General features: G+C 54.1%; 2 protein-coding genes across 8 annotated transcripts; both read right to left on the bottom strand.

Annotated features, from left to right (window-relative positions):
- Positions 1 to 477: 477 nt before the first annotated feature.
- On the bottom strand, positions 478 to 14,011 carry RASIP1 (Ras interacting protein 1). 2 transcript variants are annotated; one of them, XM_082437366.1, is made up of 12 exons: positions 13,780 to 14,011; positions 13,403 to 13,543; positions 12,126 to 12,805; positions 10,311 to 10,666; positions 6,650 to 7,303; positions 5,907 to 5,944; positions 5,525 to 5,676; positions 5,303 to 5,406; positions 3,346 to 3,589; positions 2,968 to 3,140; positions 1,461 to 1,608; positions 478 to 885 (listed from the first exon to the last, which is right to left on the bottom strand). In XM_082437366.1, exons 2-12 carry the CDS (start codon positions 13,537 to 13,539, stop codon positions 686 to 688), a joined length of 2,886 nt encoding a protein of 961 aa, XP_082293492.1. In that variant the 5' UTR covers positions 13,540 to 13,543; positions 13,780 to 14,011; the 3' UTR covers positions 478 to 685. The 2 variants fall into 2 exon arrangements, with proteins under 2 accessions (XP_082293492.1, XP_082293493.1); XM_082437367.1 differs by lacking the exon at positions 6,650 to 7,303.
- A 145-nt stretch (positions 14,012 to 14,156) lies between these two features.
- IZUMO1 (izumo sperm-oocyte fusion 1) lies at positions 14,157 to 19,270 on the bottom strand. Of its 6 annotated transcripts, none has more exons than XM_082437456.1 (10): positions 18,275 to 19,270; positions 17,421 to 17,954; positions 16,985 to 17,059; positions 16,516 to 16,602; positions 16,228 to 16,248; positions 15,800 to 15,880; positions 15,508 to 15,608; positions 15,084 to 15,237; positions 14,525 to 14,753; positions 14,157 to 14,304 (listed from the first exon to the last, which is right to left on the bottom strand). In XM_082437456.1, exons 2-9 carry the CDS (start codon positions 17,656 to 17,658, stop codon positions 14,542 to 14,544), a joined length of 969 nt encoding a protein of 322 aa, XP_082293582.1. In that variant the 5' UTR covers positions 17,659 to 17,954; positions 18,275 to 19,270; the 3' UTR covers positions 14,157 to 14,304; positions 14,525 to 14,541. The 6 variants fall into 6 exon arrangements, with proteins under 6 accessions (XP_082293582.1, XP_082293578.1, XP_082293580.1 ...); XM_082437452.1 differs by having other exon boundaries at positions 14,546 to 14,753; XM_082437454.1 differs by having other exon boundaries at positions 14,546 to 14,753; positions 15,084 to 15,201.
- Between the last annotated feature and the right edge of the window lie 104 nt (positions 19,271 to 19,374).

Raw genomic sequence — 19,374 nt, 5'->3', positions numbered from 1 at the left:
CGTTTGAAGAAAAAGAGGCAGAGGCTTGGACTCCTGGGCCCGAGGGAGGAGTGGGTTGCGGGCCCACACTTTCGGATGTGAGGGAAGAGGGATTCCAGAACAGGGACAAGAAACGTTGAGGCTCATCAGTGTGCCCGACAAGCAGAAAGGTCCAGAAGGGGCTTGGGAACCCAGACTCCTGGGTCTGAGGGAGGAGGCTGGAGGATGGGCTATGGGAGGTCGAAGGGAGCGCTGGCTATTTCCCACTGGCAGGACTGAGGGCCTGATCTTTGGCAGAACAAGTTTAGGGCTCTGTTCTGAGATGCGTGGGAGGCCACAGTGCTCCTGGATTGGATTACATGCAAGAGGGCAAGCTGAGGCCGTGGCTATAAATATCACGGAGGATTCGGCAGGAGCCCAATGCTCCAGGCAAGGGCCCTGATGCCTTATTCCACAGAAAATCATCACTACCGCTCCCGAGTCTTAACAATAGAGGCATTGCCAATACCACAGATACCTTTATTGTTCCTGGCACTCAAATTCCCAAACCCATCTTCCCACGGTCCCATCCTCTACTACCCCCAAACTCAAACTCCCAGCATTCCACGCGGGGAAAAACTACAACTCCCAGAAAGCTCTGCGCTCAAACAGACTCTAGAGAAGCCGATGAATTTTCAAGGTTCGCGCGCTCGTTTGCTATTGGTTTTCAAGGAGGCGTGGCCACGGGAGGTCCGTGGCGGTGATTGGCCGGCAGTTCCTGCTGCTCAAGATCCCAGAGGAGGCGGCGGAGCCTGCGCAGTTCACGGTGCAGGGCGTCGTCCGTCACAGGACCAGTGAGGCTGAGGCGCGAGCTGCCCAAGGGCAGGATGAGGGGAGGATGGGAGGAGAAGCTTTCGAAGATGTCCCCTATGAGACCGAAGAAGTCGGAGTTAAATTCTGAAAATGGGCGTGAGGCAGCAGTGTCGGGGATAGCCGAGACTGCGTCACGCCCGAAGGAAGGAAAAAACCCCCGGCAGCTCCTGGAGCAGGGTCCCCTCAAACGCGACTCTTGGGAGTCCCCAAGCATCATGGGAGCTGTAGTTCAGACTATGAAAGGCCACCGTTGCCTGGGAAACGGGCGATGTAGTTGGGTTCTTGGGTCCATTAGGAAGGAAAGAGGAAGGACTGGGAACTTCGTTGTACAGATTCCTTAGAGTGGAGGGGCCTGGAACTCGGTCTCCTAGGTGAGGAAGGTAGTTTGTGGGGGAAAGAGGCTGGGGACCTGAACCGCTGCGAAAAAAATAAGGAGCTGGGGGCTTGAACTCCTGTATCCTGGGGGAGAATCCTGTATCCTGGGATCCAGCACTTAGATCCCGGGGCAGGAGAGGGCTAGGGGTCCAGAATCTTGGACCAGGAGGAAGGAGCTGGGGCTATGGATCCCTAGGTCCTGAGGACAGAAGAAAGCTGACAGCCCCAATGCCTCTGTCCCTATTTCTCCTCACCTGTGTCCACAGCATCTCGCTCTGCAGGGGGAGGATCCCAGGCAGGTGGAGGCCCGCGGCCAGGACCCAGCTGGTAGTGGCTGAGCAGATGGTGGAGCTGAGCAGGGGTCAGTGTGGGGTGGTCAGTTCGTAGGCTGCTCCATGAAGCCTGGTGGGAAGATGAGGTGAAAAATCTACGATCATTATGGGGCAGCTGAGAAATCCTAAGTGGAAGACCCTCCATAGAAGAGGGTATGGATGTAGTGGGTAGACAGTGATGTCTGTGCAGTGTCTTCCAGGTACTGTGAGACATGGTTGTCACCAAAGTGATAGTGGGAAAGGGCATACTCTCAGCTTTAAAAAAGAAAAATGTGATTTGCTTCGGAATACATGAGGAGGTAGGAGTAGGCAGGGGTGGAGAAGGAACAAAATTGACCATTAGTTTATGTTACTGTGTGCAGAGGTGTTCGTTATTCTACTGTGGCTACTTTTTGTAACCGTTTGAAAATTTCTGTACCTAACCTAGATCTAGGCAACAGAATCATCACTGTGGTTAAAACAAGAGACTCAACCCAGATTGCCAGATTGTCCCAGGCTACTCATTACCTTCTCGCAAACCCTGTGCCTCAGTTTCCTCACCTGTAAATTGGGGGAGAACAGGAACTACCTAACAGGGTTGTTAGGATGATTTAATATGGCAAGATTGTAAAGTACACAGAACTCTGACTGGTGCTTGTTAAATGCTCTGTAAAAGTTTGATAAATAAAAGTAAATAAATGGGGCTTCCCTGGTGGTGCAGTGGTTGAGAATCCGCCTGCCAATGCAGGAGACACGGGTTCGAGCCCTGGTCTGGGAAGATCCCACATGCCGCGGAGCAACTGGACCCGTGAGCCACAACTACTGAGCCTGCGCGTCTGGAGCCTGTGCTCCGCAACAAGAGAGGCCGTGATAATGAGAGGCCTGCGCACCGCGATGAAGAGTGGCCCCCGCTCGCCGCAACTAGAGAAAGCCCTCGCACAGAAATGAAGACCCAACACAGTCAAAAATAATAAATAAATTAATTAATTAAAAAAAAAAAAAAAAAAAAAAGTAAATAAATGAAATCAAGTGACCTAGCCTGCCTGATTCTCAGTTTCTTTGTCTGAACCAAATTGTCAATTAATAACCTACTTCACGAGGCTTAGTCAGCATTCAGTGAGAAGGGCTAAACACAGTATCTGGCATGTAGTTTACGTTCAATGAATGTTTTAAACGTCACATTCCTTGGTCCCATACCAGACTTCCTGAATCAGCGTGTCTGAAGGAGGGGACCCTGGAAACTATTATTAATAAGTCCAACTGGGATTCAGATGCAGCCAAACTTGGACATTTATGTGGCTGGCTTCCTTCTAGCTGCTGATGCATCACCCATGGTGTCTGAACTGGGACTGGGGATAACGTGGAGTCCAAGGGGAGAGCCAAGGGTAAGCTGAATACAGAGGACGGATGAGTGGGATTGGGGACTCAGAGGTCAGGGGTCAGGAGTCACCTTGAGCAGGGAGGTGCGAGGCACACAGAGCAGGTTCACAGCTATGGAGAGTTTCCGGAAGAACTCAGTGGCAATGTCACCCAGCCCAGCCCCCTGCAGCCAGTCCAAGACAAGGTCCAGGTTGGTTCGGATTTGGACAGCTCGGGACCATTGATAGAAAGGTCGGCCTTGACCTGTGGGGGAAGAGTGTGAGAAGCAATGGGTGCACGGACTCTGCCCTCCTGCCTCCCAGACCTTTCCTATTCTTCAGCTTGGGATCTGGAGCTTGCTCTCCAGAGTCCCTAAAGATGAGGCCTGAGCCTCTGATGTGTCTTAACTGATGCAGGTCTCAGTGGCTCCTTTCTCTGCTTCCCGGCCCCTTTCCAGACCCACCCTCACCTCGTTCCATCAGCGAGTTGAGAAGGGATGCATTGGAGAAGAAGAACAAGTAGCCGAAAGTCTGAGACACAAGGTCCGGGTGCAGCTCGCACTGGCTGGTCAGTTCCAGGGCAGCTTGAAATACGCCCAGGGTAGGTCTCAACCCTGGAGGCATGGCCCCCAGCTCGGCTCCAGGCCCTGGCAGCTCTGCCCCAGCTGTGAAAGGGTTACTATCCAGGAGAGCAGGCAGCGTTGAATACAGAGTCTGAGGAGACACAGAGGTGCAAACAAGGGGTTGGACTACAACTCCCTGGAAGCTTCAGGGTAATAGAGCATGAAGGTACTGGGGAGCTCCACCAAAGGCTTCTGGGAATTGTAGTCCATTCTACCTTCAACACCTTAAAGGTCTCCATGAGCAAAATCCTACTTTCCAGATAGGTTCCTAGCATTCATCAGGCCTGGGATACCTCAAGTTTAAGAAAGGCTTTCCAGAAGTGTCTTGGGTATTTTAAGACCACCTCTGATGTAGTTCTCAACAGAGACAGCTCAAGGAGGACAAAGGACATTGAAAAAAGAGGCTCCCTTCAATCAAAGAATTATTTATCCAGAATTCCCGAAGGAAAGGAAAAGAATGGAGAGTCAGGAAGTGGGAGTGGGGTGGCAGTTAGCCAGTGGAAAGTGAGATCAGGCCAAGGACAGGAAATGAGGTCAGAGCCAAAGAAGAAATAAAACCACATTTGGCAGGGATGTACAGGAAGTGAAGCCTGGGAGGAAAGGGCTTCACAAATCAAGGCTGCTCAAGGAACACAGAGACTACCTGTCCCAAAATATCCCCTTTCATTCTACAGATAAGGAATGAGGCCCAACATAAGACAGAAACCCTGAGAATTCCAAGAAGCAATATTAAGTTCAAGAGTGGTGGCGGTGGGACTTCCCTGGTGGTGCAGTGGATAAGACTCCATGCTCCCAATGCAGGCGGCCTGGGTTCAATCCCTGGTCAGGGAACTAGATCCCACATGTATGCTGCAACTAAGAGTTCGCATGCCAAAACTAAGGAGCCCACGTGCCACAACTAAGGAGCCCACCTGCCGCAAACTAAGGCCCAGCACAACCAAATAAATAAATATTAAAAAAAAAAAGGGCTTCCCTGGTGGCGCAGTGGTTGAGAATCTGCCTGCCAATGCAGGGGACACGGGTTCGAGCCCTGGTCTGGGAAGATCCCACATGCCGCGGAGCAGCTGGGCCTGTGAGCCACAATTACTGAGCCTGCGCGTCTGGAGCCTGTGCTCCACAACAAGAGAGGCCGCGATAGTGAGAGGCCCGCGCACCACGATGAAGAGTGGCCCCCGCTTGCCGCAACTGGAGAAAGCCCTCGCACAGAAACGAAGGCCCAACACAGCCAAAATAAATAAATAAATAAATAAAATTAAAAAAAAAAAAGAGTGGTGGCGGGGGACTGGGGCAGGAAGCAGGCCCTACAGGATGGGCACTCCAGGGAGAAAAAGGTTTGTGGCTCAGAAAAGGGAATGAATTCAAAGCTATAGGAAGTGAGGTCAGCAAACACAGAAAGTGAGGCCTGAATAAAGAGGTTTAATTTAAATGACAGTGCCTAGTATTATTTGATCTATATTTATCTATCTATCTATCTATCTAACTTATCAGTGACTTAAGAGTGGACTTAGAAAACAGGAGCTTGATATAACAGTGATATAACCAGGCAGTGAAGTCAGCCTATCAGGAGGGGATAGTTGCGGAGACAGGAAGAGAAGTCAGGAAGGCAGGAAGTGATGTAAGCTCAAACAGGAAGTGGTATCAGAACAGCAAAGTGCGAGGTGGGGGAGGGCCTGCGACATGCGAAGTGATGTCAGAGAAGCAGGAAATGTTGCTAGGTCAAATAAGAAGTGACACCAGAGCAATGTGATGTAGTTCAAACAGGAAGTGATGCTATGCCAAACAGGAAGCAGGGGTCAAGGCCAACCTTGGTGAGGTAGTAGACAGACTGCTGGAAGGTACACATGATGACCTCATCCAGGAGGGCCATAGCCTCGTCACACAATTCCAAGTCATTGCAGAGCTGTGGGTCTGAGGACAGGCATAGGAGTAAGAGGGAGAACCAGAGGCTGCCAGGCAGAAGCCCAGGTCCCCAGGTGCAGGGAGCGGCAGGAGGCTTGGACAAGCATGGGCCTGGGTCAGAGCTCACCCTCCTGGTCGGCCTCCTTCTCCATCTCTAGCACCTTCTCCTGCACAAAGCTCAGCAGCTCCGTGGTGTTGGCCATCCATAGCATGAGTGGCCGCAACTCCACAGACACAGCCTCAGGGGTCAAGGGCACCTCAGGAACCCCCTCAGGGTGGCTGGGAAAAGGGGAAGGGACTTGTAATCCTTGCCCAATTTCCCCCCAAAATGTCCAAACCCCGAGATCTGGGTCTAACTGGGGTCAGAGTCCAACCCTCATTTCACAACTAGAAAAGTTGAGTCCCAAAGAAGCTTGCACTAAAACATGCATGGAAATGTGAACATAGAACTGGCTTCGAATCCTGACCCCTACATCACTCTAGACCCTTCTCCCCAGAGTTTCTCTTACTTTTCTGGCTGACGGTCTCCAATTTCCTTAATCTTTTCCTGTGGAACAGTAAGATCAGAATTAAGGTGAGGTGGATGAGGAAGAGAGGCCTCTGAGTTAATGCCCTGATTTTTCCTTTTTGACAAGAGACTCTCCCCAATTTTCAAATGGACTCTGATCCTCAAGCTTCAGAATAGTCAATCCTCTTCTTACAGTTTAAAACACACACCCCTATGATTAAGAGTGGTCTGTCTCCCTTTAGGTCTACTTCTGCTCAAATGGAGTTTCCCCCTATTCAAAAAAAACCTCCTAAACCTTTCCTCTAACTAGGCCCCAGCTCAATAGGATGGAACTTTCCCCGCCTCCCCCCGCCCCAACTCTGAATGGCTTCTCCCTGGCAGATCCATCTGCTGGTCCGGTGGGTTTGTTCTCACTCGCCTCCAAGAATGGTCTCGCCCACTACGGCTCCAACCTTCAGGGATCTCTTCCCCTACCCCATCTCCCAGGATGGTTTCTTCCAATATCCCTCGGCTGCAAAGATAGGTACTACTGTACTGTCTTCTCTTTAAGCACTGTGGATTAATCCACAACTCCCAGCATCCCTTAGGGCCCCTTGCTTAATAGCCCAAGCCCCCTCCTGAGGTATACTGGGAGATGTAGTTTTGTCCTGCCCAACTACGAAACTAAGGTTGGAGGTGGCGAGAGGAGGCTCGGGAGAGGACTTGGGGCGCAGATGGGACTGGAGGCAGGTTGGCAGTGCTCACCCAGACAGCCTCCTTGATGAGACGGGCCAGGCGGCCCAGCAGGCGCGGCAGGTGGCCCAGCTCCAGCTCCCGAGCTGAATGCTGCACACACAGCGCCAGCAGCGTGGCGGGCCCCAGGGGCGGCAGGTCCCCGGCGCCGGCGGCCGCGGCACGCACGATCTCACCCAGCAGCGCCTCTTCCTCGCGCGGCCGAAAGCGCAGCACGGGCTCGCGGCCGTCCAGGTAGGCCGCCAGTGCCTCACCGCGCTCCTGCAGGCCACGGCCACACAGGCGGCAAGAGAAAGCCCAGCCGGGGCCCGGCGGTGTGGCCCCGGGGCGTGCGGGCAGCCACGGAGGCCTCGCCGGCCCCGCGCCCCCAGCGCGGGGGTCCTTGTACATGAACAGGAAGTGCTCACCAAGCCCCAGCAGGTCGCCCGGATGCAGCTCGGTCTCCCGCAGCAGGAGGCACCCATTGTGCGTGACCGGGGCTCCCCGGGATGGGCGCACCATAGCCGGGGGCTCAGGACCTGCGCGCACTGTGCAGTGACGCGGCAGGATGTCCGGGGCGTTGAGAAAGGTGTCTACATACGGGGCTGGGGACCCACCGCGGGCCGAGGAGTTCCCACCCCGGCCGAACACGTGCTGCTCCCGCGTCATCACATACACCACGAAGTCCTGGAGGAAGAGTGAAGATGCACTAAAGGACACCACTCCACGAGGACTGGATGCTTCTGAGGAAATCCCTTACCCACAACTGACCAGGTCCCTTGAATGAGCACTTCCAAGGAGATCTCCTGGGATCCCAAAGGACTCACCAATTACCTCCGACCTCCCATGAGTGGACTCTTCAAAGGCACTTCCTATGGTGAACTGTCCCATAACATCCATCCTGAAGACTGGATACGAGGAAACCCCTTTCTTGACATGGGCTCTACCGTTTCCCTCCCTCAAAGAATGGATGCTTCCCGGGAGATCTTTTTCCAATGGATTCTCCCATCTTCTCACCTCCTCTGAATGGACTCCTTCAAGGCAATCCCTTCCTATAGTGGATTCTCCCATAACATCCAGCCCAAAGAATGGGTGCTTCCAAGGACACCACATCTCCATTACTAAAATGGACTGTCCCACTACCCTCACCCTCTAAGAATGGACCTTCCCAAGGAAACCTTCTTTCTCCTAGGAACTCTCCCATTTCCCTACCCCAGTCCCCACTTGCCCATCATTCCACCCCTGTGATGGAGGCTTTCAAAGACATTTCCCCTTCCAATAATAGTTTCTCTCAATATTCCCAAAGCAAGGATACCTTTAAAGAGACGTCCCCTTTGAACAAAGGTTTCTTCCATTATCTCTACCCCATGAATGTACACTTCCAAGGAGACCCACTTTCTATAATGGACTCTCATTTTTTCCCACCCCATGAATTTACTTCCAAGGAGCTGTAATTCTACAACGGACTCACCTATTCCCCCCACTCCCAGGATGGAGGATTCCAAAGACACTCTCCCTCCCATCAATGGATGTTCTCAATATTCCCATCCCCAAAAAGGAGATCTCCATACAGTGGCACTTCTAGTAACCCCATCTTATAAACAGATGTTTTCAAGGAGACCCTCTTCTTATAATGGAGTGTCCCATTTCATCCACCAAATGAAGAGGTGCATTCCAGAAGACCCCTTCCTAAAAATGACTCCCCCATATGCATCCTATAAAAATGGAAGCACTCTGTCTGACCCCCTTCCTAAAGTAGACACTTCTTTTCCCCATTCATGTCTGAGAAAACAGTCATCCTGATATCCATAAATCCCCTCCCTACACTGAACTCTCTCCCACTACCTCCACCCCATGAATGCACATTTCTAAATTTCCTTACTACAATGTATTGGTTCATTTGCCTCTTGAGAAATATGGATCTTTCCATATTTCTGATCACCTTCTGAAGGTAGACTCTCCTATTTTTCATCCCTGTCTGGAGGAATGCAATGATCCAGAATACCCGAACCCCCTTCTTACAATGGGCTCTCCTGTTCCCTAACCCAAGAAGGGATTCTTCCATTGCACCTCACATGAACTCTCACAGACACCCATGAATAGATGAATGCAAACAAATTCCTCTCTACAAGAGATTAAACTCTTACTCCTGTTCCCAAGGAATGGACACTTCCAATGAAGCCTCTTACAAAGAAATTTCTCATGAACCCCATCTGAAAGAATGGATATTTCCAATGTTTCCCTCTCTTCCCATAACGTACTTTCTTATAGTCCCAGAATAGATCCTTCCAACTTGACCACCATTCCAAAATAGAGCCTCCTATTCACCAACCTTGTCTGGAGGAATGGGCTGTTGTAATATACACAAACCCCTTCCTACAATGAACTTGCCCTGTCCTGTTGCCCCAACAAGGAAGCATGAATTCCTCCAATGCAAGTTCTTTGAATAGTTTTAACCTCTCACCCATATACACAGCCAAGTGACCTAACCCAGTTGGATCCCTCTCTGAGAGTAAAAATGGAACTGTTCAGTAAAGTCCACCACCTTCTAGAGTGGGCTTTCCCATTGATCCCAGCTGTACCTGTTGAACTTGGCTGTACCACTGTTACCCAAAGGTAGACAAAACCATAAGAATGATTCTCCTAATTATCACACACACACACACACACACACACGAATATTTCCAATAATACATTACATTTCTTTAATGAAATAACTTACCACTGGCCCCCAACCACTAATCTTTTCTTTCTCTTGCTCCCCAACACTCAAACAAGTTCTCCTATTGCCACTGATATATATAAAATAGAAGTATCACTACCACCTGGCTCCCATCAACAATGCTCACAATCGTTCCAAAGTAAACCATCAACTTTAAAAAATGATTTAGGGACTTCCCTGGTGGTCCAGTGGTAAAGAATCCGCCTTCCAATGCAGGGGACTCGGGTTCGATCCCTGGTCGGGGAACTAAGACCCCACATGCCGCGGGGCAACTAAGCCCGCGTGCTGCAAAGTACGGAGCCCGCGCGACACAACTAGAGAGAAGCCCTTGCACCGCAACGAAGAGTCTGCACCCGCAACAAAAGATCCTGCATGCCGCAACTAAGACACGAGGCCGCCAAAAATAAAAATTAATTAATTAATTAAATATTTTTTAAAAAATGATTCAGTCCATTCCTCCTAAGACAACATAGGCTTACCCCGAACAAGATTCCAGACATCAATCAAATTATCTCCCTCCCCAGAAGATACTCTTCCATTACTCTCCCTCAAGAAAGAGAGGCCTCCAAGAAGACCTTTCTAAAACAGGCTCTCCCAGGAGTTACCTGGTGGACTAGTGGTTAGAATTCCGGGCTTTCACTGCTGTGGCCCGGGTTCAATCCCTGGTCGGGGAACTGAGATCCCGCAAGTTGCGCAGCGCGGGAAAATAAAATAAAATATAAAATAATGTGGGCTCTCCCATTCTCCCTGGAGGAAGACACTGCTTTCTCCCAACTTTGAAAGAAATGAATCATCGCCTACTTGTCCCTCCAGTGAAATCCTTCTCCGACATCTATCTCCACCACTTCCATTCTCTTCTCTGACATATCTGAGACTAACGCGACCCACGGGATTCTGGGAGTTGTAGTTTTGCCGCCCATTCAACCGAAGGGTGGGGCATAGGTCTCTCTCGTTAGGAGAGGTTGCGCTTACCTGGGCGTCCTGGTAGCCCTGCAGCAGCAGGAAGTAGGGGCGGTTGCTGGGGGCCTGGATGAGGCACTGGGTCAATTGATCGAAGTCGCCGGGGTCTACAGGTCCGATTTGGGCATCGGCTGCCCCTGGGGCCATGCTAAGTGCCTGCTGCCTGCGCTCCTGCTGCCGCCGCCTCCGACCCTGCAGACTGAGCTCCGATACGCTGCGCCGCAAGGACAGGTTTTCCGAGCGCTCCTTGCCCCCGGACCCAGCCGAGGGCCCTGACCCCGACCCCGGGCCAGGACTGGCCAGCGCCGCCCCACCTGACGCCGCGCGGGAGCGGTTCTTCTGTGGCCGCCACGAGGGGGCGCCCGTGCCTGCCGAGAGAGATGGAGAAAGATGAGACGGAGACTGGAAAGAGACCTAGAGAGAGCCAGACTCGGAGAGCTAGAGATTCTAAAGAGACAATTGGCTGCAAAGAGGTGAGGCTGCTTCCCACATTTAGGTTTTTGCATATGCTGTTCCCTGTGCCTGGAACACACTTCCTGCTTGACTTCTACCCATCTTGTAATTTCAACTAATAAATTCATTCATTCTTTCAGTTAATATTTTTTGAGCCCCTACTATGTGCCAGGCACTGTTCTAGGCACTAGAACTGTTCACGAAGAACCGAGAAGATTCTGCCCCAAGGAAAGCAGAAACCACCTTCTCTTGAACACCCTTCCCTGACATTCCAAGTCGAAGCAGAGAAGGGCACCACTGGCACTCTGAACTTTGTCACACACAGCCCTGGCATCTAGTAGGTGCCCAGTGGAAATGAGCTGAATGAGTGAACTGATGTTTTTCTCACTGGGCTGTGAAATCTAGAAGGACGGGAATTGTCAATGTCCCCACTGTATTCCCCCAGGGCCCTAAATAATGTGTGGCCCACAGAAGGTGTTCAGTGAATGCTTTTTGGAAAAAAAAAAAAAAAGAAAAGAAAAAAAAGACAATGATGGTTATAATTGCCATTCTTTATTTAGCAACTACTATATGCCAAGCCCTGTGCTAAAACCCTTTATATGCATTATATCGTTGAATCTTCGCCTAGGATTTTGCTGTGTTTAACCGGCGAAGAAAACCCATGAGTGTAACTGCTACACCACTCTATCTCCCAAAGGGAGACTCGGGAACAGAAAAGCTGTGAGAAGGCTCCCTGAGCAGACACTATCTTTGTGAGCCCGGCCCCACCCCTGCCAGACTGTGCCCCCCGACTTTGTTATTTCATCACAGGCGCACCTCCTGTTCCAGGCCAGGCCTTCTCAAATACTAGGCCCCCAAGTAGCCTGGTCCTTAGCCAATACAAATACCTCTTCATTTCCCGTGCACCACCCTCAAGCCCCCACTCAGGCTTTGCAGCCAACCCAGCCTAAGGTCACCTGGTCCAAGGCCCACCCTTCTGAAGCTCCGCCCTGTCTTAGGCTCTGATCTAATAGCCCATTTCCTCACCTTCCAAGCGCGTCCCCCTTCTAGCTTCCTTCTACATAGGCCCTGCCCCTCACGAGCCAATTCAGCCTACTACTGAGAGGCCATCTGCCATCAGGACCACGCCCATCAACTCTGCACCTGTCCCAAGGGCAAAGTCCTCGGGCCTAGCCCATCTGGCTGACCTAGGTCCTGCTCCACCTTCGCCTTCCCCTAGACCCAGTGCTATAGGTCCCGTGGACCCCTCCCCCGGCGCCCGCCATCCTGTCCCAACAGTCCCTCAGGCCCCGCCCACACTGGCCCCGCCCAAGCCCCACCCACCCCTCCACAGGCCCCGCCCCCAGAATCCGGCTTCCCACCCCCCCAGCTCACCGTCGCCGTCTGCCGCTCCGAAGGCCTCCTGCTCCAGGCGGCGCGCCTCCTCGCGGCCGCGCAGCTCGAAACGCCGCGCCCAGCCGGGCCGCGCCCGCCACAGCTCCTGCACCAGCAGTGGGCGCTCCGAGTCGCCCAAAACTCGCAGGTGCTCCGCCCGCCACTCGCCGCTGCCCATGGCGCCCGCCGCGGGCCGGCCCAGCGCGTCGCACAGCGCGAAGGCGTCCACGCAGCTGCTCTCGCCGGGGCCGCTGCCGGGGCTGCCGGCCAGACCGTAGCGCTCCAGCGCCTCGGCCACCAGCTCGCGCGCCGTGGAGCGCGCCGTGGCCAGCACGCTCTTGTAGTTGGCGCCCGAAGCCAACCCGGCGCCGAAGATCTTGAGGACCCCCGGGGGCGCCGTGGCACGGGCGGCCAGTGGCGGCTCGGGGGCCACGCCCGCCGCCAGCTCCGGCAGCTTCTTCTCGCTGGCCCAGCGCTGCGCGGCCCCCGGAGTCCCGGGGGCTCCCGCGCCACCGGACCCCGTGGCCCCCGAGCCCCGAAAGAGCTGAGAGATGCGCTTGGCGCGGCTCCCTGAGGCTCCCCCGGCCGCCTTGACCGCGCCCACTCGCCGCAGCTCCACGTGCGGCGGCGGCGGGGGCAGCGGCTCGCTGCTGCGGCTCCCCGTGTCCGAAGACGAAGACCTGGGAGCCCACCGGCGAGCAGAGACACGGGAGAGAGAACCAGAAGGACATGCAGAGACGGGGGTAGGGGTTAGAGAAAGAGAGGTGGGCAGAGACCCAGAGTGGGGGGGCGGGGAGGAACAGAGACCCAGAAAGGGAGGGACAGACACCCAGAGACAGTGGGGGACAAACACCCACAGAAGGGCGAGAGACGCGGGGTGTATAGAGATGGGGGGTGGCGTGGGCAGAGGCCAGAGGCAAAGAGAGAGCGAGGGAGAGAAAATAAATAAATAAAGGCGAGTCCCACAGAAGGAAATTCCAAGAGGTGAGCAGGGAGAGGAGGAAGGTGAACCAAACCGCTACTCCTTCTGTGTCCCTATCCCCGTGTCCACCGGCCTAAGCCCATCTCCAGCCCCAGCACTTCCCTCACCGGGCCCTATATCACTGGGGCCCACTGTCCCCTACCGCCTGCCATCTCACTTGCCCATTCAGGACAGGAACTGAAGCCAACTCTTTCCGGTTCCCTGGCATTACCCAGTGCAGGGACTGGGTCATAAACAGGGACAGATGGGAGGCAGGTGGGGCAGGGGCAGCAACCGTGAGGAGGTGGGCACTCACTTGACGGAGACAGCGCTGGGCCAGCGTCGACCCAGCTTGGCCAGCTGCTTCCTGGGAGAATTGATCCACAGGCCCACCGGGAGATGGAGCTTCCCGAAACGGGGGCTTCCGCCCTCCTTCCGCTCACCAGATAGCATGGCCCTAAGGGAGGGTGGATAAAGCCCCAGATCCTGAGGCCTTGAGAGGTAGGGATGGGGTGAAGGGGGACCTGGACTCCTGAGTCAGAGAGAGGAGGGGTCTGGGACTCAGACTCCAGAATCTGGGTGGAGGAGGGGATGGGAGCCCGGATTGCTGGTTGCTGGGATGGGGGATGGCTGGGGACTGACTCCTGGGTCTGAGGGAGGAGGGTGCTGGACTCCTGGGTCCCCAGCTCTTACCCTGCTTCGGGTCCCGGCAGCACCCGGGGGCCCTGGCTCCGCTTGCCCTGGTTGGTTCCTGACCCCGCTGCTCCTGTTCAGCCTTTGCCTCTGCCCCAGCTCCCAGCACTGGGTGGGGGACAGGAAAAGGCAAGAGGAAACCGGCAGGAAGAGCGGGGAGGGGGCGTCCTGTGAGGGGACCGGGCCTGGGGGAGGAGACCTGGGGAAGGCTGGCCCGGCCCCACTCCTTGATTCTGGAATTACATCGCAGCCAGTTGGCCCCTTCCAGGACCCACAGGACCAGGTTCCCAGCCCCTCCTCCCTCAGACAGAAGACCATCCCCAGGCTTCCCTAGGGGAACCAAAAGTTAGAATCAGTCCGGAGGAGTGAGTCAGATACTTAGACAACCAGTTAAATATTTATTTTCTCCTTGATTCTTTGGTCTTTTCTTTTGAAACCCCAGAGTCCTGAGCAGCTCCATTGCCAGTGCTGAACCAGGAGGACTTTATGAAATCGATCACTTTCCCAGACCGAGAGAAAAGTATCCTGGTTGGGGTACAAATAGCAGAAACAGGTTAGGTCCTAATGAGGGAGGAACACCCCTCTCGGCCTCTCTATGTTTGATCTTATTCTAGCAATTATCCAAGCTTCGCCCTCCTAGGTAAGCCCCGCTCCCAAAGGAAGTCCGGCTCTCAGCGTTCCTTGGCTGGAGACCCCCTTCCGTAGTAGGTAGTTGGAAGCCCCCGCCCCTCGCTCCAAGTCCTGCCTTCTTCAGTGGGCGGCTCACGCGGTTGCAACGCTGGCTATCAGCACGACAAAGCCCCAGATCAGCGGCCCGACCAGGCGGCTTCTCAGCACTTTCTCTGGCTTCGGAGACTGCGACTGGAGGGTTGTGGCCGTCTGGGGGCGATCCAAAGTCACCTCACCTGGGGCCACCTCATCCTCGGTTTCAGTGTTTGGTGACGGTATCTCCTCCACGATTCTTTTGGGCAATACTGATAGAACAGCGGTTAGGAGCAGTCCTGGGAGGGCGCAAAGGTCCCGCCAAGGCCAAGGCAAGCTCTCCCCACAGTAACTTGCCCCAGGACCCAGGCCCTCCAGGACATAATCACGCCTCCAACTGCGTGAAGCCCAAACACACCCACAAGGGAGCCCTGGCCCAGTGGCCAGAGGCCACACTCAGGGCAGGAAGCCATACCCTCGTGGCCTGAAACCACACCCCGATGGGAAGTTATGCCCCATAATCCACGCCCCTGAAGCCGCCCCCCCCGCCCCACCCCCGCCAGGACCCTGAATCCCACTTCTCTCAACTCCCCAGCACTGACCTGTGACATGAAAATAGATGATCGTGGCTGGACTGGATTGCACGGAGCCCAGCTCGCAGCGATAGGTGCCTGCATCCTTCGGATGCACCATGGTCTTGGTCAGGGTGGGCTCCTTCCCCTTGGACATCAAGGTCTCAGAATGGTTCCCCCAAACCTAGACCCAAGCTCAAGGGGTCACAGAGGCCTGGGGGATTCAGGGGTTGGGGAGTACAGGGGTGAGGAGATCATGGGGCTTCAGTGGGGAGATGGGAGTCCAGGATGTACTGGTCAGGGCATGGGGTCCCAGGGGATCAGAAGAAGCCAAACTTGGTAGGTCATGGGTCATGGGCATTATGGGTGCAGGCCTGTGGATACAAGGGCCAGGGGGCTCATGCAAGCCTGATGGACTTGGAGTTCAAGGGTAACGGGAGTCGGAGGGCCCCACCCTGTAAAAGCTGTAATCCGTCAGGCCTTGAGAGATTTTATGCCAGTTGAGCTCACAATCCAGGATCATATCTTCCATTTGATGGACCTTGACTTTGCGCTCTGGGGATAGGGGGTTACTGTGGGATGCTCTTTCACGGTTCTGGGCCCTCTCCCAACCCCCTTCCACTTGGTCTCCCCCCACGCCTTTTCTTGTTGGCTGTCTCCAGTCTCCGACCTCTTTAGACTCTTGATCTCTCCTCTGGCTCCGCCCCTCTTGCGCCAACCCCTCCGGCTGGGCCCAGCTCTCTCACCTCCGCAATTCGAGGACTTTCGACAAGAGTGAACCTGCTTCTGGCAGGTACTGCACCAGATCAGAGGCTGCAACATCAAACCTGAAGGGGCAGGATCGAGGCTGTGTCCTCCCACTAAGAGGCGGGGCTAAGAGGAGAGGGCAGGGCCAAGGGCTGGGGCGGGCTCAAGAGCCGAATCCTGAGGAGGTCAGCCTGCGGGGCTGGGCTAGAACACAGCCCTGTAGGAAGCCGGTCTAACCAAGCTCAGTAAAGAGTGCAAAAAGTATATGCCCGCTTCCCAAGAAGTCCGAGGTGCAAAAGGAATACGGGAGACCCAGGAACCCCTCCACACGGAGAATGAAAAAACACACAGACCCAAAAGAGGGAGGCTGGGTATTCACGGGGCAGGGATGAGGGATAGAGGACCAGTTCCCATAATCCGGACTCACCACATTTGTTGGGACAAAAAGCTGCCTCGGTAGAAAGAATTAAAAAAAAAAAAAAAAAAGTCAGATTTCTAAGTTAAAGGGGATGAGAGAGGGGGTAAAGGAACAGGCTAGGGCTGGGGCTCTTGAGTTCCAGGAAGGAAAGACTTGGGTGTCTGGGCCCCTGGGTCTGAGGGAGGAAGGGGTTGGGAGAGCTGATGGATGGGACTTGGAGAAGCAGAAGGCTGGGGTCAGGGACTCCTGGACTGTGAAAAGAGAAGGCTGGGATGCCGGACTCCCATCTTCTCTCACCCGCTTTTTGAAACTGAGCAGCGTAGCTGGCAAAGTTATCCTTTGCCAGGCGCAACATCCAGAACAGCTCCTTCACGAAGAGCTCACCTGGGAAGAAGCAGGATGACTCAGAGTAGTCCCCACCCCCACCCTCCTGCTCCTCCCAGATGTGAGGTACAGGAAGTTGGCCTCTGTCTGCAGAGCCTGGCTTTTGGGTCTTCTCAGGGAAGGACAATAAAATGTAATGACCACTTAACATAATGCTGGCCACTGGGCTAAGCAACAACTGGGATGAAGGCTCTGTTATGGTTTCCATTTTAGAGGTGACAAAGCGCTCAACGCCACACAGCTAGGAAACCGGCAGAGCCAGAATTTGAACCTAGGCAGTCTGGTTCCAGAGTCCAGTACCTGACCACCAGACCAGGTGTCACCAGCAATCACTTCCCTGAGAGTTTCTGGAAGCCCTCTCCTGCCCCCTCTGTGCATTTACCTTTTACATCACTGTCCATGATGCGTTTCAGATCCTTCAGCAAACTCCAAGCTGCCTTCTCCAGTGTGGCCTCATCTGTGGGGGGAGATAAACCCCAGATTCCAAGCATTGCTGTCTCATTGGCTCACCTAGTCTTAGAAACTACAGCACCCATGGGGCCAATGGGCAAGGATTGGCCTGGTAAAGGGATTAACCCACGCCGTTGCCTTCTGGGAGTTGTAGTCTTATTTTATTACATATTGAATAAAATTGCAGGATAAAAGGTAGGGAGAACAGTATTTGCCAGCCCTGGGGAACCCCAGAATCTGCATCCCAGCCTTCTCCATTCCCGAACCCAGGAGACTGTACCTCCAGCCCTTTCTCCCCAGCACCTCCCAGCAATCCTAGCCCCAGACCCCTCCTTTCCCAGGACCCAGGAGTCGCACTCCGTCCTCACCGACGACCCCCATATAGGAATCCTCGTCAATCGGCAGGTCCTTGAAAGCTTCCACTGCCTGCTTTACCCTTTTCATCACGTTTTGGTGATGCTTGGCCTCCAGGTGGCCAGGCAGGTAATCCGTCTCCAAGGAGTTTAGCGCCTCCACGACCTTTGGATCACACATGACACAGCCCCGAGCAGGAAGCAGGCAGCCGGCCAGAGCCGCCACCAGGAGGGGAAGCCGCCGCGGCCCCATTGCGGCCAGAGCGCGCAGCTCGCGCCGAACTCCAGGGAGGCTCCTCTTACCCCAAACCGAGAAGGTGAACGCTAAACGGAGAGAAACCCTTCTCCGAGACTAATGGAGCCCCAATTTTGCAGGGCGCACACTTCTCATTAGAAAACCGAGGAATCCCGAATCACTCTAAACAGCCGCAGCCCGACCTTGACTCCTGACTGTTGTACCTTCCAACACTAGGGCTCGCTGAAGAGTCCAGGTTCTGAGGGCTTTCAGAGAGGACGAACAGGCCACTCCTTCCACTCTTTTTCCCACGACTAAAATTAAGGATTTTGGCGGGGGGGTGGGTGGGAGGGAGGGTAAGGTTGGTTGCGTGGTATAGACAGTTTTTAATTGGAGGTCACAGCCACGGTTCGCCCCTTACTAACAGGAACTCCCAAGCCTCTGCCTTCCGGCTACCTACGGCTGGGCCCCAAATTCCCAGGAGATATTCCCTGAGGTTTCCTTGGCCCCGCCCAGAAGCCCAACTCTTAGTCTGATTGGACCGCAACAAAGGGAGGCCCCGCCCATAGCTCCATGATGTCACAGCCCCCTTTTCAGACTAGAACTTTCCCAGCGTCTACCGAAGGGGACTTACCCTGTGGGCTCTGGTTTCCAAGCTAAGGAAAGGGCTTCTAGCCTTCAATCTCCGCCTCTCTCTGGGCCCCAGGACCCAGGCTTTTGGCTAGCTGACCACGGCCCTCGGGAAACACTGTCCTCGAGCCACGAAAACGTGGGAAGTGGTCCTTTCTAGCCCTAGGACTACGACTCCCAGAAGGCCCTGGGGTCTCTCCATAGCCGATTACTGCAGACAACCCCATAGCTTTATGGGAAATGTAGTTCAATAATTATAATATTGGGACTTCACTGGCGGTCCATCAGTTAAGACTGCGCTTCCACTGCAGGGGACTCGAGTTTGATCCCTGGTGGGGGAACTAAGATACCGCATGCCAAGCAGCGCGGCCAAAAAAAAATTTTTTTTTAAACTATAATCTTTGCTCACTCCCCTATCTACCCCTCCACCTTCTTTCTCCAGCCTCGGGCTGTATGCTGAGGTCCCAGGGGAAAGAGAGGTCTGGAGGCCAGTGCTGAGAGTCCGGGAAAGGAATTGGGTCTCTGAGACCATAACTCACACAAGTGCAGTAACAAGAGAGCAGGAACAGTATCCCAAGACATGAGAAGTGAGAGTCCCCGGAAGCTCCACACCTTTACTCCTACTCACTTACACACACCCTCATGCACACGAGACTCCAAAAACCCTGCAGAGACGGGTTGGTGATGAGGATTTTTAATTCATACCTCCCTCTCTCCCACCTATGGCAGCTGAGTAGGGACTGGTCCCCCAAAACTCCCTGAGAAGACTAGAAAAGGGCTTAAATTCTCAGACAACTCTGTAATTAAAGTGTCTACCTTCGCTTCCTTCAGAAAGCCTCAAGGGAATCCTGAAATCTGAGTCAAGAATCCCACCCTCTTTGGCCAGACCCTGTGCTCCTGCCAGGGTTGGAGACCAGTCTTGGGTCTGCATACCTTCTGATTCTTTCATCCCTGACTTACCCAAAGCCAGATTTAGAGGCTCTGTGAATTCAGGGGCAGAGAGTGGTTGGCCAGGGGCACAATACCCGCAGCTTTCTGCAAGCCCAGAGGGCACCCTTACGCCAGCTGACTTTCAGTAAATCAACTCCACTGTTACCGAGTCCA

The sequence above is a fragment of the Balaenoptera physalus genome (genome assembly GCF_965194825.1).
Source record: "Balaenoptera physalus genome assembly, chromosome: 19".
In the NCBI taxonomy this organism is placed as follows: Eukaryota; Metazoa; Chordata; class Mammalia; order Artiodactyla; family Balaenopteridae; genus Balaenoptera; species Balaenoptera physalus.
Note: the sequence above shows the minus strand (reverse complement) of the source record. Positions and strands in the feature narration are given on the sequence as shown.